Genomic DNA, 22625 nt, shown 5'->3' with positions numbered 1-22625 from the left:
GCCTTTTCCCCTGTCTCCAAGCAGTGTCTCAGCCTGTCCAGCATTGACACTGCCCCTGGATACGCTGCTTTTTTCTTTTTCCCTCCATGGAAAGGGTTTCCCTCCCTCTCTTTCCCTTTTCCCCAGTATGGGAGGTGTTGTGGAGACAAATGCTACTGGCTCCTGGCTTTACTGTCTGGATGAAGAAGCTCTGAGTCTCTGGGAGAAATTCTCACCCTTTTCCTTACCAAGTGCCCAGAGGGGACCTTGCTGCACGGTCCTGAGACATTTTCAAGCCAACGGGAGGCTTTGGTGCTCCACTCCCTCCTTGGGATACTGCCAGTGGGGATTCAGAAGTGGAAAATCAGCAGCAAGGAGAGGGCCCTGACTTTGTCGGGCTTGGGCTCAGTGTTATTGCTGTCCTGTGCTTTATGGTGAGGGGGGTTGTTGGCGTGGGAGCTGCCGGGGTGCGGCGGCGTGGGGCTGGTTAAGCTGTCCCCGCTCGGAAGTGTTTTGCTTGCAGATAGGACCGCTCTGATTTCACACTATCGTGCTAGGGCCGTCTTCCGTCCCTGAGTCAGCCGCCTGGCCCCCCGCCAGGGAAGAGTCATTTTTTCCTCCAAAAGAAAGTGTTTAACACTGCTCGCAGGACCTTCCAGGAAACCTCGTCAGGGAGCTGGAAAAACAAGAGTCTGCAGCCTGGTCCGTGCTGTGCTGTTCTGGCAGGGGGGGATGCAGCTTGGGAGCTATTCCCATTGCTGTCAATGGCCAGGGGTCCTCTGTAACCCCAAAATCTGTCTGCCCCACTTGGAAAGGTTCAAAGGGTGCAGCTGGTTGTGGTGTTGGTGCTGATGGGTGTGATGAAAGCTGGGGGGCTCAGAACTGGAGTGCAGGATTACTGGTGGTGATGCTGCCATGCCCTGGCTGCCCCCCAGCCTTTTGGGGCTGTGGAGCAGAGCCAGTTGCCCACACTGGACTTGAATCATGGTGCCAGGACCTTCCTGAGGAGGAGATGCTGCATGTTCAGGGTTGTGCAGTGGCACTGTCAGTACGGAAGCTCTGGGGCAGGTTGACCTGCCCTGAGAGAGGGAAGGGGAAGAACAGAAATGGTGGGAGCCTGTCTGTAGCCAGGGAAGAAAAAGTCAAGGATGTCTGTCTGGCTGGATCCATGCATCATCTGGGAGGAGAGTGGGCAGGGAGAGGGAAGGTGGGTCTATGGCTCATCTGTCCTTCACCTGTGGGCTGAGTACATCCATCCAGCTGGAGACACAAAGAGCTACGAGGCCACATACTGATTGCCTCCACCCGTCCTCCTACGGTTTGTGGTGCATCTCCTCCACCCTCCCTGTTTGCCTCCCTGATGCCACATGGCCCTTTGGGGTTGGATGAGCCCTGCGGAGCAGCTATCGCTGACTGGGTAGCCCTGGCCCTTGCCAACCACGGAGAAGAATCGCCAGGAATGATCCCTGGAAGTAGTGCTCGGGATATTTGGTGGATCCCAGTGGAGGAGGCAGTTCTTGTGTGCGAATTGGGGGGCTGTGGGGGCATGGGGTTGGGGAGGACCTGGCTGCGATGTCTCTGCATGGTGGCGCCGGTGGGAGTGTGGAGGGTGCCGAGGAGACCTCGATGCCGGTCGTTAAGTGTTCTGGCACACGGAAGAAATCGAAATCACCGGCTAATGGGACCCATTAGCTCCGTGCAGAGAGCCAGCAATTGATCTGGGGTCTCGTGTTCATTTCTCCCCTTGCAGAGGTTGGGCACACACAAGGGCCCCTGGATGGGAGCCTCTACGCTAAAGTGAAGAAGAAAGACTCCCTCCACGGCAGCACCGGTGCCGTCAACGCTGCCCGACTCCCGCTCTCGGCAGCACCCAACCACGTCGAACACACACTCTCAGTGAGCAGCGACTCGGGCAACTCCACCGCCTCCACCAAGACCGACCGGACCGATGAGCCGGGGGTGACCGCAGCACCCAGTGGCCAGGCGGTGCTGAGCCCCGAGGAGAAGCAGGAGCTGGATCGTCTCCTTGTTGGCTTTGGCTTGGAGAGCGCGCCGCCCATGCACAACCACGTGCCCGGCCCTGTGCCGGCACGCCTGCCCGCCATGCCGGGCCGCCACGTGGTGCCGGCTCAGGTGCACGTCAATGGCAATGCCGCGGCACTGGTGGCCGAGCGGGAGACGGATATCTTGGATGATGAGCTGCCCAACCAGGATGGGCACAGTGTGGGCAGCCTGGGCACGCTCTCCTCCTTGGATGGCACCACCACTGCCAGTGAGACCGGCTACCAGGAGGCACCCCGGGTGGGCAGCCTGTCCTCCCTGCCCAATGGCCCCTCAAGCTGCAATGGGGCTGAGAAGCTGCTGAAGGAGGGGCTGTACGATGGCGAGCCGCTCTCCAATGGTGGCTACCCCTACAACAACCAGAACACCCTGATGGGCCACCACCTCCGTGACACACTGCCTTCCTTGCGGCCCTCGGCATCTGCTCAAGATCACCTGGCAGGCTACCCGCAGCGCCTGCCGGGCTCCCACGCCCCAGGGTGGCTCCAGCCTCAGCAACTGCCCGGCTCCCAGCCCTACCTGTATGCCTACGACCACCCCGGAACCTACCGCTCCCGCTCCTTCCCAGCAGTGGACGCTGCCAAGTACGATGTGAACCCGGCGCTGCCCCAGGCCCCGGCTCGCAGTACCAGCAGCCGGGAGGCTGTGCAGAGGGGCTTGAATTCCTGGCAGCAGCAAGGAGGAAGCCGGCCACCTTCCCGGCTGCAGGAGGGTGGCATGGAGAGCCACAGCCCCAGCATCTCTAGCTGCAGCCCCCAGCCCAGCCCGCTGCAGACGGTGCCCCCCCACAGCCACAGCATGCCTGAATTCCCCCGGGTGCCCTCTCGCCGGGAGATTGAGCAGTCCATCGAAGCGCTGGATGTCCTCATGCTGGACCTCGCACCTGCCGTCCACAAGTCACAGAGTGTGCCTGCCACCTCCCGTCAGGACAAGCCAGCCGGACCCCTGCCCTCCTCCCTTTCCACCCAACCCATTGCTGGTCTCTACGCCCGGTCAACTCCGCAGGTGGCCCAGCCGAGGTCCTTCGGCACATCTGTGAGCCCCGTGGTCTCTGAGCCCGGGGGCAAAGCCTATTCTCCTGGAGAGCTGGACTATGGGGTGCATGATTATCGGGAAACCTATTCACCCTACAGTTACCAGCTGGCACCGCTGCCAGAGCCCAGGAGCTACAGCCATGCCCCGGCCGGAGCACAGATGGGCACTGTCCCACTCGGCACCTCGTGCTACAGCCCTGTGGGGTCTCAGCAACAACTCACCTCCTCCCCACCTTCCCCCACCGTCCCAGCACAAAACCAGATGCCCCTGAAGGGACCGGAGAGCTATGAAGACCTGTCGAGGTCAGCAGAAGAGCCCTTGAATCTGGAGGGCCTGGTGGCCCACAGGGTGGCAGGTAGGATCCTTTGATTCCTTGGGGGGATGGGGAGGATCGCATGTCCCAAGGTGCTGGAGCACATGGGGGTGGCATGCATGGTAAAGCTGGGGATAACTGATGTGGAGACTCCTTGTCCGTGCTGGATCTGGGCTTGGGACTGAGCCACCTGCCATGGAGACATACAGGCCAGGGGAACAGCCTTTGTTGCTCTTTTTTGCTGAGATCCTCCTTTGCAGCTTGCTGTCTGCAGAAGCATTGCCCAGAGGTGGGAAGGGGTGGCTGAGGGTGTTAAGGTAACAGAGCTGGTCCATCCCTGGTGGCGGGGCCAGTTGCTGGATCTTTCTTCTGGGGAGAATATGGAGAGTTTTCATCTCTGGCTGAGGTTGTCCTGCCTGGACCCCACTTGGACATGGTGTTCTCTCTGCCTGGAATGTGATCTGGTGTAGGATGCCAACAGAGAACTTGCCTTGTGTTTGATGTAGCTGTGCTCATCCTTGATTTCAGTTTCTGCTTTCCCCACTGGATTGCTGGGTTCAGTGCTCAGACTTCCTCCTTTGGGAGCTGGGGTGCTGCTGGAGTGGGGACTAGGCTGTTGTCTGTCAGCTGTAATTCTGCCCCGCTTGGCCCAGGGTGGTTTGAATCTGGACCTAGCCATGGGTCAGTGGTCAGGGGCTGGGAAGACATTTCCCAGCCCTTCCAGAGGGGTTTGGTGCTTGGCTCTGGGTGCACTGCTGAGTGTCAGTGCTGTGGTGGGATGAGGGCATTAGCTCTGTGCTGTGGAGGGGAAGCTGCATCCACCAATCCCCTGCCCTCCTGCAGCTCTAGTTTAGGGGCTTTGGGGACACAAGAGTGTCCCAGCCGCCTGGAAAGAAGGTGCCAGGGTGCTGTGGCAGCTTGGTGCCCTCCCTCCCCACTGCTTCGGCTGCAGTTGTTCAATTGTGGAGTGACATTTGGGAAGGGTTTGGGGCTCTGGGCCAGCTCGTGATGCTGGGGCTTGGCAGCTCCGTCCCTTCCAACTCTGTGCTCAGTCCAGAAGCTCGCCCGGCATTAGAGGGAGGGGGAAAAGGCTTGGCTGGAAAAATCCAACAGCATCAACCTCCCAGGAGTGGGGACTGAGTCACAGGGTGGGGGGCAGGAGGGGTGCCAGTGGCAGGCATGGGATTGAGGAGGGTCATAGAGTTGTTGGAGGAAGTTTGCATCCATCTGAACCTGACCTCTGTGATCCACATCAGATTCACAAAGGGCCATGGGGCTTTTGCAAAGAATTTAAACAAACCTAAGGACACATGGATACCTAAACCCCACTGTATGTCTGGATTTTATGCTATAAGCAGCACCTGCCTGCCCTCCCTTGCTGCCCCATATGAAGGAGCATTAAAATGGGCTGGAAAAGTGGACATTTCTAAAGAGAGGAGGAATTTGCAGTGTGTGGAGAATGGACTTTTGATGGTGTCTACCAGAAAAATCTATCCCCCAACCCTTGAGTCTGGTTCTCAGGGCTGGACTGGGGTCACTGTCATCCTCTTGTAGCCACTGGGTTTCCCAGGGAGGAGAGAGGCATCTGGGGGATGGTCCCCAGCCCATAGCCACCTGTCTCCACTGGAGCTGGGCCTTCTGTGCTGAGGTGGGGACAGCGCAGGCGGGTGGCCTGACCTCTGGTGGGAACGAGGTGTCCTGAAGCCAGCGATGGGAGGGGACAGCCAGCGGGAACTGTGGGGCATGGACATGTTTGTTTACATTCCCTGCTGCTATAAATTGCCTGCATGTCCTGGCGCAGAGATGAGGAGCATCTCACACCTCCTCCATTCTTGGTGGGGGAATGCTCCCATTCCTTCTTCCTGCTGAAGATGGAGGGGAAGAGATGGCACAGGGCAGTGCTGGCATGCCCAACAAATCCCCACAGAGGGGAGGTGGTCCTGTCATCCTTTAAGTTCCTCTCATGTCCTAGCAAGGCATCTGGGGTCACCCCTTCTTGTCCCAGCCCTGAGAATTCTGTGGTGAAGGGGACCTGCGTGGTGCCATGCCTGAGGGAATGGTGATGGGACAATTGTGGTGTTGCACACAGATATATATGACGAGGAGCCACCATTGATTTCCTATACGGGTTTATGTGGTGCCTGGAGCCAGGCAAGTTGGCTGATGGAAAAGCAGCTCCAAGCAGAGACCGAGCTCCTTCAGACCCCAAATGACCCCAGACTCATCTATTGGACCCCAGCTAATATTTTCTCTTCTTTTTTCTCTCTCTCTCTCTCTCTCTCTCTCTCTCCCCACTGTTGTATCTTGTGACATTTGTCCTGTCTGCCCCTTGCTCTCTCTGTGGGGGACTGTGTCTGTCCTCTGTGACCTCCCACCCTCCTTGCACTCCCTGTCCTGGTATGCTGGCAGAGTACAACGCCAAGCTCAGGGAACTCAACAAGAGCACCAAAGTCCCCCGTCCTCCTCTGAACCAGCAACGGTCCTTCTCCGGTTTGTTCATTCCACCTCCTTCCTTTCCTCTCCTTCCTTGTTCTCCAACCTTCCCCATCTATCCTTCCTTCTCTTGCTTTCTTCCCTCTCATCCTTCCTTCCTTTTCCCATCTTCTCTCTCTCCTTCCCCTTCACTCCTCCTTCCCTCTCATCCTTCCTTTCTCCTCTATGCATGCTGAGTGATCTGTGTGTTGCATGGATGTGGGATGGAGGGAGGCTCAGGAGACCATCTCCATGCAGGATTGATCCCTTTTCTCAGCAGAGTGATGGTCAGGGCTCCCATTGAACTCCTCCAGTGATGGGGGAGCCCCTGGCCCTGGGTACAGACTGCCCTGCCCACGCTTGGTTTTGCATCTGGCACTGCCTGCTGGTGGGGTTTTCATTGCTGGGACAGTTCTGGACCCTTGCTGCATCCCTTCAAAGCTTTGTCCTGACTGTGGTTCACTCCCTTGGGAAGCAGGAGCTGGGCTGCAGTTCCACAGAATCCAGGTTTAGCCAGTTGTCAGCCCAGGAGGGTCTCTCCTACAAGAGAGTTTAGGGATCCCCATGTCTTGGTCTGCGGCTGGGGGGTGTGGGCTGCTGAGGTTGGATTTTATGCAGTGTGCCTTTTGCTCCTTGAAGGTGAGCCTGCCCTGAGTGATGCATGCTTGGTGTGCACCCACTTGTCCCAGGGCAAGGAGAAGGTGGGAGATGGAGTGGGGCTGGGGAGTCACCATCTTTCTGTGTGACCTTTCTCTTCCCACTGGCACCTTGGGCTTCTCCCCAGGAGAACCAAAGAGGTTTGAACCCTCCCAATCCTCAGCACAGAGTATTTTATCGTACCCATTTGGGGTAATCAGGTGGGATGTGGGGAGTGATCTGTGTCAGGATGGCGTGAATTTGGCTCTGGTGATGAGCAGCACAGGACAATGTCTGTTTCTCATGAAGGCAGGGAGAGTTTGCATCTCTCTTCCCTGGGTGTTGTGTCCCCATCTGGCTTTAACTGCCGAGCGCACATCCTGAGGGCCTTGGGATGCTTCTTTGTTCTCTCCTGTCCACTGTGGGGACATCACCTGGCTCTTGCCTAGTTCTAGCATCTCGTGGCCTAAAAGCAGCTGCCTCCTGATTTGACCTAAAACCTGGCTCCCCCCTGCAAAATTACCTGGGTTTGCCATCGTTCCTGTTTCCTCCTTCCTCAGCTGTTGTGCCTCCTGCCCTTCCCCAGCCCTAGAGCTGTGCTGACTCTGAGGGCAATGGGTTTGTACTGGGTTAGGCACTTAAATGAGCAGCGGGAGGTTGGGTGAGAGGGTGAGGAGTGGGGTGCAGGCTGCTGCTCCCCCTTTGTGGACAGGAATCTGCCATCCTGCAGCCAGTCACGGCATCCTTGTGAATCCAGTGACAGTACCATGGCTAAGGGAGGCTATATGTCTGCTGAGGGGGTCAAGCAAGCTGGGGAAAGGAGAGTTTGTTTTTCAAGCATAGTTTCCATCCCATAAATCACCCAGGGGGTCGGGAGAGCCATGCTCAGAGCCTGGGTTTCCTCCAGGCTTTGCTCCGGGCGGCCCGTGAAGTTTCCCACTCTCTGCTCCTGAACAATGAGTCCCTTTTTTCCCTTCCCTTCCCTCCCCTCCCTGTGGCCCCGGCCACTTTCCATGCCTGGGGAGTGGAGCAGCCAGAGCTTGCTGAGCTCCTGGGTGTCCCAATGGGCCAGATCCAGCACCCTGTGGTTAGGTGACGTGAAGCCCTGGGGACGGAGCAGGGGGTCCCACGCTGCAGATGTGTGATGTGCACTGATTGTCAGGCTCCATCCATCTGCCGTATTTAGTGCTTCCCAAATGGAAAATGCAAAGCAAGGCAGGCGTGCACAGCTCGAGGAGCCAGTCCCTGCCTCTCTGAAGTGCTCAGGCCCTGCAGCTCACTTTGGAATGGGCTGGGGGATGCTCCTGGTGATGCTCCTGCAGTGTTCAGGAGAACCCGTAGTGCACAAAGTGGAAGGAAAAAAAGAAAATATTAGCGTTTACTTCCGCCCCTCCCCAGTATCTTGCTTTTCCCTGTGTTCACAACTGCGGGCTTTACTCCCTTAAAGTGAAGAGCAGGACAAAAGATACGGGGTGGCCCTATGCAGTGCTGCCCATACCTGCAAGAGAGCTTCCCAGGGACCCTCTGTGTCCCCCCGTTCTCTCCACGAGTCTTTTTAATGGCCACTCCCCCGTGCCGGTGAGCACCTGCAGAAGGGATCGGGAGTTGTGTTTCAAAGCTGCTCTTAGTGGAATTTTCCAGGCCGCCTCCGCGGCTGGAGCCAGCCCCGTTGGCTCGAGTCCCCCGCCTCGCAGCCTGGCCGCCTCTCCCCCCGAGCCGCGATTTGATTGTTGTTGCCATTCACTGGGCTGATTATTTAGAAATGTGCCTGGGACACCTCCTTCCCCCGTGTCCCCGCAGCCCCTTCCCCGGCCGGGAGCGCTCTGCTGTGTGTGCCGAGCAGTGAGCAGGGGAGGTCAGCGGGCGTGGGGCCTGGGTCCCATGCGGAGCCCCGGGGAGTGAGGGGAAGCAGCTGATGGCTGGTTTTCCTCCGCCAGCCCGTGGGAAAGGAGTTGGTGTTTGAAAAGTGCATTTCCTGGAGCGTGATGCTGGCCTTTCTCCTTTTTTTTTTTCCCCCCTCCTTTTTCTCTTTTTTTCTTCCCTAATGTGCTGACCAAGGGGAGCATGAGTGCTTAATGATTCTGTGAGAAAAGTAGAGGGGACAGTGTTGTCACCTCTGCTAGTGGGTAGGAGTGTGAGTCCCACGGGGCTCTGAGCTGTGCCCATCATACCCTGGGGGGTTGCTGTGCACTGAGCCTGGACTGCACCATCATCCATGAACCCAGATTAACCTCTTAGCCAGGTGAGGTGGGATAGAAAGTGTGTTTGGGCACTGTCAGGTGCTGGGAGAGTTGAGCTGCCCTGCCCTGTGCCAACTTGGTGTTCCTGGGCTTTATCCCAGCCAATGGGGATCTCCACAGCCCAAGAAACCCATTCTCCTGCGATGACTTGGTCGCTCTGTTTTTCCTGCCATGCTGTGGACACTGGTGGTTCATGCTGCTGGGACCTGTGAAGGATGTCTGGGGGAAGATGGAGGGGAGATGCTGATCTCTCCTTTTAGAGGGGCTTTGCACTGGGGACAGAGCAGCAGTGGTTTTTTTAGGGTTCCCTGCACCATTCCTCTGTTGGGTTCTTTCTTCTTGATCCAGTGCTTCCTCTGCCTCAGGGATTCACAAAACCAGGCTTTTTCCACTGCTGTGGTTGAAGCCACATCTGGCTGTGGGAGCAGGGGTGCAGGCTGAATACAGCTGTCCTTGTGCTGGGTGATTTGGTCCTTTCCCACTGTGATGCTGTTGGGAGGCCCTGTTGCTTCCTGACTCTGCAGGGCTGGGCTGTCTGGACTAATCTCAGGATGCTCTTGCCCCTTGTACCCACTGCTGGAGGTTGTAGTTCCAAGAATCTACTGGTGCTTGGGAAGGCTAGTGCAGCGCTTCAGCCACTAGCCACAACCCTGCCTTGCTTTATCATGGGGTCACTGTTGTAGGGTATATGTGCTCCAGCTACCCATGCTGGTCTGGGGGTTTGATGCAGGTGAGTGCTGAAGCTGAGACCTCTCAGGTCAGGCCTGGAGCATCTCCTGCTGGTCCCCATCTCAGCTGGCAGCTCCTCACCCTTCTACAACCCTGTGCTTGCCCTGCAGGGGTGCAGTCCCGGGAGAAGCCTCTGGAGGAGAGCGCTGTCCCTGCCCGCAAGCGGACCCCCAGCGACAGCCACTATGAAAAGAGCTCACCAGAGCCCAGCTCGCCCCGCAGCCCCACAGTCCTCTCACCTGAGGTGGTCAGCACCATCGCAGCCAACCCTGGAGGGAGGCCCAAAGAGGTGTGGTGGAGTAGGGAGTGCTGGGTTTGGGGGGTGGCCTTCAGGGAGGGGAGGGGGATGGTTTGCTCAGCATTCACAGCATCCATAGAGTTGGGGATCAGTGATGGTTTTTTCGGTAGTGGTGGTGGTAGTTAGCAGGGAGGAGGTGAAACCCTTCCTTTTGCCCCCTCTGCCTTCTCCTTGGGGTGTCCTACAGGTTTGTGTCCATCATAGGGATGGGACTGACCCTTTTTCCTGATCTTCCCAGCCTCACCTCCACAGCTACAAGGAAGCCTTCGAGGAGATGGAGGGTGCCTCCCCCACCAGCCCACCCTCCAGCGGCGGTGAGATTTCTCCCCCCACCCCAGCCTTCCCTGTGTCACCACAAACCCCTTACTCCAACACCTGTAAGTGCCGTGGCTACGGGAGGCAGAGGGGCTCAGTGGGTGGCTCTGGGCAAGCCAGAAATTTGCCAAGGGTCAGACAGCTCCAGGTTCCACATACCCACTGCCATGTTATCCACTCCTCCTCTCCATCCTCCTTTCTCCTCCACATCTTGCCACTCCATGCATGCTCCACTTACTTCAGCATCCCATGCTTGGCACTTCATCTTGGCTTTTTCTCACCCTCCACTCACTGGGGTGTTTTTTTGATGGGATCCCAAGACTGGATGAGGAGAGAAGCATGCTTTCACCCCATCCCAATCCTGTATCTCCCCATTTTTCCTACTGGCATGGCATGGCGAGAAGCAAAGCTGCAGTGGCAGGCGAGTGGGAGGGGGGAGGCAGGAGGGACTGAAGATCAGGAGGGCAGACGCACACCATGTCACTTCTTGCTCACAGTTTCAAAGGCAAGAGGGGAAAAAGGCTGGGATGCATGCTCTTTGCATGCATCTTGTCTCTGCTTCTCCAGTGCAGCATCTCTGTTCTGACTTACCCTCTCTCAGTCATGGTGGGTTTGTGTGGACTGGGTTTGTGTGACCAGCTTGAGCAACAAACCCTGAGGAGCAGCCACACGTTGGCACAGCATAGCTTGGGCCAGAGCAGTGCAGTGGAGCAGCCAGTCAACTGGGAAACCCATTAAAAAGATGGCAGCCCCCCATGCTCTCTAAAACACTTCTGTAGGCTGAAGGCTGAGGGATGCTCTAGGGTTGGGGATGCTTGGGCTGAGCGCAGCTCCCTCTGATGCCATGTCCTGGTTGAAGTGAAGCCACCTGCCCCCCCACAGCTCAGCCTAAGGGGTCTGGGGTTGTTGCTCTTCCTTCCCTGCAGTGCTCTGATGTTTGAGCCCTGTCTCTTGGGATGAGGAGATGAGTGTGGGAGCACTCAGGGTGCTTGGCAGCTCGGAAATGGCCCTGTTGTTCCTGGGGACTGAGAGCTCGGCTCTGGGTCAGCAGCAGCTCCTTTGGCAGTGGGTCAGTGGTTTTGGGGGATGAGTCACTTGCAGAGGTGATGGACACAGCCTGGCTAGGGTTGTGGTCCTGAGACAGTGCTGCTTATCCAGCAGCAGCCAGGAAAGCCTGGGAAGCTTGAAGTTGCAGCTTTCAGGCCTTGCCAAAGTGACCCTGGGGGATACAGGAGCAATTCCCCTCTGTTGGGGGATGTTGGTCCCGGGAGAACTCCTGGCCCTGTGAGGACCCTGCTGCTCATCAGCCAGCTGAGGTGTGAGCTGACATTGTGGCTTGGGGTCAGCTGGATTTGAGGAAATCAGACACCCACTGGGGAAGGTGCCGCTGTCTTAGTTTCCCAGGGACTTGGCTGCTCGGCTGCTCCAGCCCCAGGCTGCTGGGTGGACCTGGCCTCAGGGCAAGGGTCTGGCTTTCCTCTGGACCTCCCAGCACCCACTGCCTCCCAGCCTTGCCACAGGCCCTGTGCCTGTGCCACCTGTCAAAGACATTCAGACACTGCTGGAGGCTCGTGCCTTTTGGTCTCTCTTGCTGAAGGTGATGCCCTGAGGTTTCCCCTGATATGGGAAAATACAGCATCAGGGAGATGGGGCAAACCCAGTGTGGAGGAGGTGAGAGGAGGTGCGATCTGCTTGGGGCGGTCTGCCCTGCCCTGTGAAACCCCACTGCCATCCTTCCCATAGCCATATGCACATACACAGCTCCTGCTGGTGTGTATGTCTGGGCACAGGGGTGCAGAACTCACATGTACATTGCCATCCCTCTGCGTGAACATTCTCACCCACCCATTGAGCTGGTCTGGAGGGCAAGGTTTTTTTTGGCAGTCCTTCTGCCCCTTTTATGGGGGTGATGAGCTGCTCTGGGACAGCTGGATTCCAGCCAGATGTGGGGATTGGCAGAAAGGAGTTCAGGTGTGGGAGAGCTGGGTTGGGATGGCTGCTCACATGGGGGAAATGAAAGGGGCTTCATGACTTTATGGTGGGACTTTATGGGGATGGTGGTGGGAGATGGGGTCTGGGTCTGCCCTGAAGGGAGTTGTCCCCTTTTTCCATCCTGCCAGCTTTGCAGTGGGGCAGGGTGCTTGTTCCCAGTCACCTCCCACCCTGTCTCCTTTCCCGAAGTATCCTTCTGCAGGGTGTTGCCTCATTCGAGGGCATGCCGTGTTCTCAGCAGCCCTCCCTTGCAGCCGGTGGGTGGGATGGGCTATGGGGGCTCTGAGCCCATGGGCAGCTCCAGCCTTTCTGAAGCGTCACCTCCCAGCCCTCCACTAATGTTCTTGTGTCCACTGTGCCGACAGTGCGCTCTCCCCCTGGCCTGGCCAAGACCCCGCTCTCAGCACTGGGGCTGAAACCCCACAACCCGGCTGAGATCCTGCTGCATCCAGTGGGAGGTGAGTGCAGACATGGGGACTGCAGGCAGATTTTTTTGTGGGGGCATCTGTGAGGATACTCCGGAAGGGTCCCTAGTTTGGAGAAGGCACTTCCATCTCCCTTTTGGGGCCAGATGGCTGTAGGGGTCCTTGCTGCCTTTTGTGGGGACTTTGGGACTGTGTAAGCATGGGGGATGTTTGTGCTGCCCTGGGGGGCTCAGCACAGGAAGGTCTTCAGCAGTGAAGGCTAGATAACCCTGTGTCTCTGTTTCCTGCCCAGCCCCATATTCTTCCCTCTCCCACCCGCTACATTCCTTCTTCTCCCTAGGACAGCTGGAGACAGTTTGGTCTCTGGGAGTTGAGCCTGTCAGCCAGAACAATATCCAGAGCTCTTTCCACCCTGGACAGCAGTTTCTGAGTGCAAAGGCCCTGCTGTCCTGGGGACATGTCCTGGAGTAGCCTGCCAAGCCAGACCTTACTGCTCCCCAGCACCCAGGGCCCCTTCCCGAGCCAGCTCAGGGCTGAGTGTAACCTCCTCAAACCCATCTGAGCCTGGGGGCCACAGGCTGATTGAGCTCGCCCTGCAAGACCCTTCTCCCTCTGCCCTCAAGGGTGAGCTGATGCTTTTTTGGTGCTTGCTGGGCTTCTTGGAGGAGCCCTTGGATCATTTTCTGCTGTACTGTTCCCTCTTTCCCATCTGAAGCTAGCCTCCTGGGCTTTGGATGTAGTTTCTGGGATGTTGACGTGATGTGGGGGTGTCTGAGGCTGGATTTCAATTTGGAGCACAGTGTTGGGAGGTGTGGGGCGCTCCTTTGTGCTCTGTGTGCCCCTGCCTGAGCAAGGCAGAGCTGCTTAACTCTGATTTCTCTTTCTGTCTTGCACCTTCCTTGCCCCTCTTCCCACTGCTATCACTCCTCTGCCCCTCCATCTCTCAGAGCTAGAAGGGGAAGCGGGCGGTGACTCTGGAGAAGGTAAGAAAGGCTTTTCTTTCTCTCTATCTCTCTTCCTCATGCAACCTCACTGTTGGGACTGTCACTCAGAGCAGGCCCAGGCATCTGTTCCAGCACACTTCCCCTGCGCTGTCCCTCAGGGATGTCTGAGCCCAAGTCTCGCCTGTCCTGCTCCCTTTAGAGGAGGGGCACATCATGCCTTGTGTCATGGTCGGATTTCTCAGTGTCCAAGTTGGACTTGAAGGTCTGTCATACTGTGTGGCAGTCATCTGTGGGGACTGAGAGCTCTTTGTCACTGAGTGGCATCCTTACTGGTGGCACGCTAGGGTTGCTGGCATGCTACCGCCAGCTTTGGATGAGCCTGGCGGGGATCTGGGAGCAACAGCCCCAGTTATAGTCTCCTTCCCTCCCCTTTTGGCTTTGCTATTGCCATTCAGAGTGAAAATAAACCAAAGTGCAGCACAAAAGGTCAGCAGGCGCAGAGGCTACCAGTGTGTTGCCAGCTCAGCCAGCTGAGCAGTGGTGCAGCACCAGCAGCTGGTGCACATCTTCTGCCCACCAGGCAGCTGCCCAAATTCCCCCCACCTCTCTGTCTCTGGGTTGTGCCACTTTGGGGATGCCAAGGATGGGGCTGAGCTGGGACGTCAATTCAAGAGTGGCTGTGCTGACAGCACTGTGGGCTCTGGGATGGCACATCTGGTGTGTGGGGACACAGGCTTTGGGAGTGGCTGTGATTCCTTGGAGTGCTGCCTGCTAGGTAACGGTTGTTGAGTGGTTTTACTTCCTCTTTCAATGAGTTTTTGGGCCCTCAGAGATGGGATGAGGAACTGTATGTTCAAGATGGGTTTTGGGGAAAGGGCGTCTCTTCTTGGTGGGTGCGGTGCTTCCTCTAGCCCTAGCAGCCATCAGCATTTCTTCTTGGAAGTTTCTCAAAATGCACACAGCCAAAACCTGAACACTGTGTGATACTGGAGAAAGTGTTTGCTTGAAAAAAAATTCTACTTTCAAAACTGATTTTTCAGTGATGGCTTTTTGGATACATTAAAGGAAGCAAAGCTGGATTAAAACCAGGCTTTTCCCCCATGAGTTCCCCCAAATTTCTGTGCAGCTTTAAGTCTCCAAAGACTCAAACATTGCCTCTCCTCTCCTTCCCACTAACCCTCAGGAGCTCAAGCTGTCCTGCATCTCTGTCCTCCTGAATGATGGTTGACTCCTAAGCAAGGATGTCCAGTGACCCTGCACTGCCCAGGCTAAGTGGCCACCATGGGCCTCTTGCCTTGCTTCATCCTCTCTAAAATGATATTTTTGGGCATTGAATCTATGGTTCTGAGAAGGGACTGGTGTTTTGGCTTACTACTGGCTTAGGACCCTCTGCACTTAGCCTCACATTCCAGGAGCCACACTCCAGGAGGGGGAGTCCCTGCCCCTCCATGCTCTGCCTAGCAGATCTCAGCTGGAATGGCTGCCCCGTGTATGGGAGATGCTTTGGCAGTGTGGGAGCTCAGGATGTGGCTCTCAGCTCTGAGGAGGCTTTAAAACAGTCTGACACAGATGCAGCACTGGGGATTTCTGGCCAGAGTGCAGCCCTGCTCGGATCTGGGATTCCCAAACAAATACCCATCTCCTTGGTGACTCAGAGCTTCTCTATTTTCCCACCCATTTTCCCATCTCCAGAGTCCCTTCCAAGAAAACACAAGGAGGCAAGATCAGATTTTTCAACCTAAAAAAAAAATCCTGCCTGAAACGTCCTAACTTTTGTTTTCTCCTGTCCTATATTGAATCAGTGTACTGGAACCTGTGCCCATGGCCACACACCTTACTGTGGCACAGGCTCCGAACCCCCTGCTCCTGCCTTTTTAGGAGGGGCTGGCATTTTCACAGCCCTATGGTCTTAACCTCTTGCAGGCTGACTCATATGTACTGTCTGGCTAATTTTAGTCTGGGCTGGGGAGCTGGGAAGGGGAAAAGTGAGTAGCTGTGAAATTAATTTAATTACCTAAGCTGCCATGAATTTCTTGCAGCTGCCCTGGGTAGTGCCTCATCTCTGTCAGTCAGGATGTCCTGCCCTAGATGCTGGTACCCAGCCTGTGTAGAGGTTCATCATCTGGTTTGGCTCAGATCTTCCCTGGGGTTGTTGGCCAGGGACATCAGCCCAAAGGAGGGACTCCTCCTCCCCTCTCCACAGACAGATGGGGCACAGAGATGCTGCAGGGGAAGGAGTGGGACCTATGACAGTCTTTTTCCTTGCATGTCTCTGCTCCAGCTCTGAACGTGGAGCTGTGCAGTGGCGTTGCTGACTGTGAGCAGACCAGCTTGCCAGCAGGCTGAGCCAGAGCCCAGTTGTTATGACTAATAATAACAATAATGATGTTTGTCATGCTAATTACTACTGCAGAGCTGCTTTGGGCATGGCCAGCCTGGAGCCAGGGACCGGCAAGTCTGTCTTGCCCTTAGGGTTTGATGCCAGTGGATCTTGCGTAGGGCAAGCTGAGGTGTGACGTGGCTGTGGGGCTTGGGGGAATGGGACTGAAGCTGCAGCCCCTTCCTCTGGTGCAGCTTTTGGTGGGGGCTCTGGGGGCTTTTTTCCCCAGGATGGGGACCAGCCTGGGTGGAACAGAAGGTAGGGGGCAAGGTATGAGAGAGGACTGGGTCTGGTGTCTGCCATGGCTAGTAATGGCCAGCCCAGCCCACTGCTCCTGGCACGGGACAGCTTGGCGACTCTAAAGGAAAATCACTTTTCTTGGTCATGCTCATGGGCTCCGGTTTCAAGCTGGGCTGGAAGTGAAAGTGTTGGACGCTGCAGTGGAAATAGCTTGAGTTGCCCTCTGGTCTGCTGCTGAAGGTGGCTGGCTGAGGTGGGCTGAAGAGGGCAGGGACCAGTCATTCAGTCAGTCACCAGGGACAGGGCATTGTCATCACAGTCCCGTGTGAGTCAGCACAGGCTGGGCAGAGTCCCTGGCTCTTTATTTAGGGGCTGTGGATGAACAGGGAGCGGGACATGTTCTCTGTGGCATCCTGGGTGGGAGGGACGCTGACTCAGAGCAGGGTGAAGAGGCTGTGGCGGGCAAAGGGATCGTGGTCCCATGTTCCAGTCCCCTCAAGGAAAGGGATGACTCCGCTCACTGTACCCTGACTGGGGTCTTCAGCATTCTTGAAGCAACTTCAAGGTCTTGAATGAGTCAGATGTATTTTCACACAGGCCCTGGTGAAAGAGGTAGGGGGAAATGTTCAGCTGGAGCAGGTCAGCTCCAGCACTTTCACTGGCGTGAAATGTGGGTCCTGGGAAGGGTGTGGTCCCCTTCCCATGCAAGCTGTAAGCTCATCTGTTTCCACTTCTCTTTTGCTGCAGAGCCCAGGAGCTATGTTGAGTCAGTGGCCCGCACGGCCACAACGGGCAGGGGAGGGACACTGCCCGCTGCCCAGCCCGCTGCCCAGCCTGCTGTCCAGCCTGGAGGCCCAGAGGTGCCCACCAGGAATGGCACTTTCTCCAACTCCTTCATCGCCCCCAGCCCTGTCTCCACCAGCAGCCCTATTCACAGCATGGATGGGTAAGGCAGTAGGTGCAGGTCCCAGGGACTGGGTGGGGCTGGGGCTGAACCCTGCTTGGTGCACAGGCTTAGAATCACAATCACAGAGCCACAGAATCATTAAGGTTGGAAAAGACATCCAAAATCATACAGTCCAACCTTTGACTAAACACCACCAAGCCAGCTAAACCAGAGCACTAAGTGCCATGTTCAATTGTTTTTTGAACCTCTTCAGGGATGGTGCTTGTTCCCAAGTTGAAACTGCCTTTGCAAAGACCCACATCTCTCTATGCAGGGTTTGGGTATCCCAGCCAACTGTACACTTCAGTGCCCTGAGAACACAAATCTGGGTCACTGCTGGTCACTTGGTGGTTACTGGACCTCAGAAACCTCTCACTGGGAACCTGTCCCCTGGAGTGGGAGGAGGGATGGGTTGTGCTAACCCCTAGCATTCATCCTCTGGGGTGAAATGGAGCCATTGTCCCTGTCCCCTCTGACTACAAGGTGCAACCACACAGGCTGGCAGGGCAGAATAAATCAGGTGTTTGCTGGGAGCAGAGCTGGAAAAAGGCTCTGATCTCTAGAAAGTCATATTTTGAGATGGAACGGGGATTCAGGGTGGAGCTAAAGATGCCTCTAGTTGCTTCCATGAAGCTGGCTGGACCCACAGCTGCCTCTGAACAATCAAATAGCTGACTGGCTCTGTGCCTCAGTTTCCCTGTGTGCGGCATGCAGGAGGGTGCCAGTCCCTGCCCGCAGCAGAAATGAGTGATGGAGCTGAATTCTGCCTTTCTTCATCTCTCCTCAGGGCCTCCCTCCGCAGCTACCCGTCAGAAGGCAGCCCCCATGGCACGGTGACACCTCCCCATGCCTCAGCTGAGCCCTCGTACCGGTCGCCTGTTGGCTCGCAGCTGCCCTCTGCTCACAGCAGCTACCAAAACTCGTCTCCAGCTTCCTTTGCAATGGTCCAAGGAGGAGTCCCGGGCTCGACATACAGCAGCCCTGACTACCCTGATGGCCGAACTGGCCTCCAGCCAGAACCCCAAGCTCGGCCACAGCCACAGGTCAATGTGGTGGGGGTCCACACCCTGCCAGGGAGCCCTCGCAGCTTGCACCGGACAGTGGCTACAAATACACCGCCCAGCCCTGGCTTCGGGCGAAGAGCCGTCAACCCCAGCATGAGCGGCGCTCCTGGCAGCCCTGGGCTGGGCAGGCATGCTGTGGTGGCCCATGGCAACCTGGTGGCCCCGCCAGGGAGCCCCAGCCTGTCCAGGCACCAAGCAGCGGCAGCCACATCCCCTGGCAGCCCCCTGTATGGCTACTCCAGCCCAGAGGAAAGGCACCTGACACTGTCTCGGCAGAGCAGCTCCTCTGGCTACCAGCCTCCCTCCACGCCGTCCTTCCCTGTCTCCCCAGCGTACTACCCTGGCACGAGCACGCCGCACTCCTCCTCCCCGGACTCGGCTGCCTACCGCCAGGGCAGCCCCACGTCGCAGCCTGCTCTGCCTGAGAAGCGGCGGATGTCGGCTGGGGACCGCTCCAACAGCCTCCCCAACTATGCCACTGTCAATGGCAAGGTGTCCTCACCCCTCTCCAGCGGCATGTCCAGCCCCAGCGGTGGGAGCGCCGTCGCCTTCTCCCACACTCTGCCCGACTTCTCCAAGTTCTCCATGCCAGGTAAGGGATGCTCTTGGAGGTCCCCGTGTCCCCCTGCCCTACTCAAGGCTCTCCCCTCCTCCTCCTTGCCTGCTATGAGGAAAGGGATTGCAGCCATGTCCTGATTTACCCCTCCTGTCCATCCGCAAACCAAAGGCACCGCTGGGGCTGGGGCCATTTCCTGCGCTTTCTGACAAATCCAAACAGGAAAAACACCGACCAGCATCTCTGGCATAAACAGCTTCCAGAGATGTGCATGAGGAGATCAAAGCTCCTGGAGGCGTTTTTCTCTGCCGTGGGGATGCACTGACCTCTTGCCCCCATTCCCAGAGGGCTTTACCCCACTGAGACCCTGCTGTGGTGCTGCCTCCTCATTTCAAATGGTGCCGTGCCCCGGGTGCCATCCTGCCTGGAACGCTTTTGCCAGCTCCAGTTACAGACACCTTGGTGACGTCAAGATTGGGCTGATAGCACCAGGAGAATAAAGCTGTGGGGCAGCGGTGGCTCCGGCTGCTGGGCCAGTTTCTCTGCTGAGCAGGCAGCCCTTTGTGGGCACTCTGGCACTGGTCCTGGCTCCATGACTCTTGTGGCCAGGGACCTTTCCCAGTGGGGATGAATGAGCAATTAAAACCTGTAACAATTAACAAGCGGCTTGGAGAGGGGAGTGAGCCCCCTGCATCTCCAAAGGTGACCAGATTGCTGAGGACTGATAAAGTGTCTCCAGCAGAGATGCTATCCAGTCGTCTTGGTTGTTTGCCTGGTTGTTTTTGGAAAGCAGGTGGTTGTTGTAATTGTTGCCTGAGTAAATGACAGCTTCACAGCCAGAGGACCAGCTCCCATTGGGGCTGTGCCACTGGTGGGTACTGAACAAGGCACAGTCAGGCTGGGACTGGAGCTGCTTTGCCCAGGATAGATTGACCTGCCCAGTTCCTCTTCAGAGAGCAAAGATAAGGGAAAAAACCTATTTTTTCCCTCATCCTATTTTTGTAAAGTGTGATCCAAATGTTGAACATTAGAAAGCAGTGAATGTCCTCTGAAGTCAGGATCTCCCTGGTACCTGCAGACATACCTCTTTCCTCCAACAGTTTTTATTTTACCTTGCCATCTTCTTTTAAATTAAGAATTCCCATTTAATCTCTGGCATTGTGCCATAGAGGCTCATCTTTCACACAGCCCTCTGACAGCCCTTGAGCTTGGATTTAGCTTTAGATGCCCAGCAGCCCCATAAGCTCCAGGTAGTGATCAGCCTGTGTGGGTGTGGGGAACTGGGCTGAGGTTAGTGCAGTGTGCTGGATCTGAAAGGAGGTGGACATATTAATGCTTTGGCTGGATGTGGAGTTCCAGATACAGCATCTTTTAACTTTTTAATTGTCTTTTCTTCCCTTTCCTGCAGACATCAGTCCCGAGACTCGTGCCAATGTCAAGTTTGTGCAGGATACTTCCAAGTACTGGTACAAACCAGACATCTCCAGGGAGCAGGGTAAGTAGGTGACACAGGGTTGGGAGCTGGGGTATGTCTGGGATCACAGGGATTAGCAAGGATTTCCCTTATGGATTGAGTTGAGAGTGAAGGTGAATAATGACTGCTCAGGCTGTTGCAGATGGGGGTTGAAGCCCCATTAAGCTGCAGGTTTGTGTGATGTGGGTTCTTCAAACCTCCCTCTTGGTAGAGGATCTCCAGTCCCTGCAGTGTGCAGTGGATATGTTTGCAGTTCGGAGAGCAAAACACCTGGATGTTGAGTCAATAATGCTCAGAGGCTTCTTGGAAACATGGCTAAAATGAGAGGGGAGAACAAGGAGGTGGCAGGATGCCTTCAGGGGCATGGTCCAGCATTTGGGCCTTTGTTTCTGCTTGCTCTCCAGTACTTGGTTGCTCAGAGATAGGCAGGGTGGGAATTGGAGATGCCCACACAAGGGCAGTGGACGTGGAGGAAGATGAGCCTGTGCCTGGCAACCCACTCAGATGTGCAGGAGGCATGGTAACATTGTAGTGCCTGGCTATGAGATGTGGAGCTGGGGCATCCCATCCCAACCTACACCTGTTGGTGTCTTGAGGCTGTGTTGATTCTCACTGTGTCAGCTCTGAGCTCTGCCATTCTCTCCTGCAGCCATTGCCCTGCTGAAGGACAGGGAGCCGGGGGCTTTCATCATCCGAGACAGCCACTCCTTCCGGGGAGCCTATGGCCTCGCCATGAAAGTTGCTTCTCCGCCTCCCACGGTCGTGCAGCAGAACAAGAAAGGTATTGTGTGGCCTTCTCCTTCCCACGCTGAGATGCTTTCCATCGTTCAGCTGGGGTGAGCGGGCAGCTGGGGCTGCTGAGCCAGTCGTGCCCTTGGGTATGTGCTGATGTGGCAGGATCCCTGCCTCCCAGGGCACAGGAAGCACCAGACACCCTCTGCCCTGAGCTGTGGAGGGCTCAGTAGCACCTGCATCTTGGACTTTGGTATAATGAAATGGGTACAGCCCCTCCAGCCCACCAGCACTGTGGGGGAGCTTGGCTTGTGGTTGACCCTGTGTGAAGGGACAGATTTGAGGAGGGCGTGTCTAGTGTTAGGGACCCCTCCCATAAGCTGGAGCACTGGTTTCTTAATGGTACTGCATAGTAATAGGAGGAGGGTGGCTCTGGTGTGAAAACATCTCATCTCTTCCCAGGAGACTTGACCAATGAGCTGGTGAGGCACTTCCTCATCGAGACGAGCTCACGAGGTGTGAAACTAAAAGGATGTCCCAACGAGCCTAACTTTGGTAAGTGTCCCCAATTGTGCTTTCCACATGTGGGGCTGGGTTGGGAGAGCCTTGCCTTTGCCATACTGTCAAAGCAGAGCTGTTGGGTGTCTGGGACAGCCTGTTCTGCCTCTTGTCCCTGTGTAACTGAATCCTGTGGGCATTTGGAGTATCTATGTTCATGCACGCTTGTGAGAGCACTCAAATGTGCCTGTGTGCATAGGTACGCAACTTTCTACACACACATGTAGGACAACTGATGCTGCTGGGAGGGTGGGGGGCAGGGGCTCCCCTTGTTCCATTTGTTCCGTGACTAATGTTGTCTGAGGAGCTGCACGAAGACCTTTGTTACATTTTTTTGTTCCTAAAGTGGCCCTGGCACCTCTGTCCCCTCCCTGAGCCCTCTGTGGTGGGCTGCATGGTGGTTGCAGTGAGAGGAATTGCCACATGTGGCATTAGGACCATTGGTGAAGAAATCCACCTAAAAGCCTGTTTCCATCCACCTGGAGCAATGGTGACCTAATCAGGGAAAGCTGGAGTTTCTTATTCCTTTCCTTGGTTAATGATTATCGTACTTTGGATTGTGTGGTTCCATAGACTAATGATTTTGCAAAAGGATCATTGTATTAAACCAGCAGGTGCAAACAATTCTTCATCTGGCAACGCTGGCCCTGTGCTGACCATCTTCCCTCTCTCCCCAGGCTGTCTCTCAGCACTGGTGTACCAGCACTCCATCACGCCCTTGGCCCTGCCCTGCAAGCTGGTCATTCCTGACCGAGGTAAGAGCTAGCACCAGAAGGCATCACATCTGTCCCCACAGCCTGCAGGGAGGGGTAGGTTTCTGAGCATGGTGCACCAGTAACCACCCTGTGTCTTCTAGATCCCATGGAGGAAAAGAAAGACTCCGCGTCAGCCACCAATTCAGCCACGGACCTCCTCAAACAGGGCGCAGGTGAGTTGAGAGGGGTTGTTGTGGGGTGAACTTGGCTTGGAATACTGGTTGACCCCACATCTGCTGTCTCCCTTTCCAGCCTGCAACGTCCTCTTCATCAATTCAGTGGAGATGGAGTCTCTGACAGGCCCCCAGGCCATCTCGAAGGCTGTTGCTGAGACACTGGTGGCTGACCCCACGCCCACAGCTACCATTGTCCACTTCAAAGTCTCTGCACAAGGCATCACCTTAACAGACAACCAGAGGAAGTAAGAGCCTCCATGGTCACATCTCTGGCCAAAAGCCAGTGTTGGCTTATTCCCAAAGCA

General features: G+C 56.2%; 1 protein-coding gene across 21 annotated transcripts in view; it reads left to right on the top strand.

Annotated features, from left to right (window-relative positions):
- The window catches only part of TNS1 (tensin 1), a 65920-nt gene that overhangs the window by 37113 nt on the left and 6182 nt on the right, over positions 1-22625 (top strand). For 14 of the 21 annotated variants that reach the window (XM_058839993.1, XM_058839991.1, XM_058839988.1 and 11 more), the window contains 14 exons: positions 1730-3430; positions 5798-5878; positions 9576-9754; positions 10002-10140; positions 12436-12528; positions 13443-13478; positions 16807-17005; positions 17793-18661; positions 20034-20120; positions 20749-20880; positions 21294-21386; positions 22067-22144; positions 22246-22317; positions 22397-22565. In XM_058839993.1, the coding sequence (XP_058695976.1) occupies positions 1730-3430; positions 5798-5878; positions 9576-9754; positions 10002-10140; positions 12436-12528; positions 13443-13478; positions 16807-17005; positions 17793-18661; positions 20034-20120; positions 20749-20880; positions 21294-21386; positions 22067-22144; positions 22246-22317; positions 22397-22565 (3928 nt within the window). The remainder of the gene's footprint in view (positions 1-1729; positions 3431-5797; positions 5879-9575; positions 9755-10001; positions 10141-12435; positions 12529-13442; positions 13479-16806; positions 17006-17792; positions 18662-20033; positions 20121-20748; positions 20881-21293; positions 21387-22066; positions 22145-22245; positions 22318-22396; positions 22566-22625) is intronic. The other 7 variants (XM_058840003.1, XM_058839994.1, XM_058839990.1 and 4 more) reach the window with 7 other exon arrangements.

Source organism: Poecile atricapillus, chromosome 5 (assembly GCF_030490865.1).
Source record: "Poecile atricapillus isolate bPoeAtr1 chromosome 5, bPoeAtr1.hap1, whole genome shotgun sequence".
Taxonomy (NCBI): domain Eukaryota; kingdom Metazoa; phylum Chordata; class Aves; order Passeriformes; family Paridae; genus Poecile; species Poecile atricapillus.
Note: the sequence above shows the minus strand (reverse complement) of the source record. Positions and strands in the feature narration are given on the sequence as shown.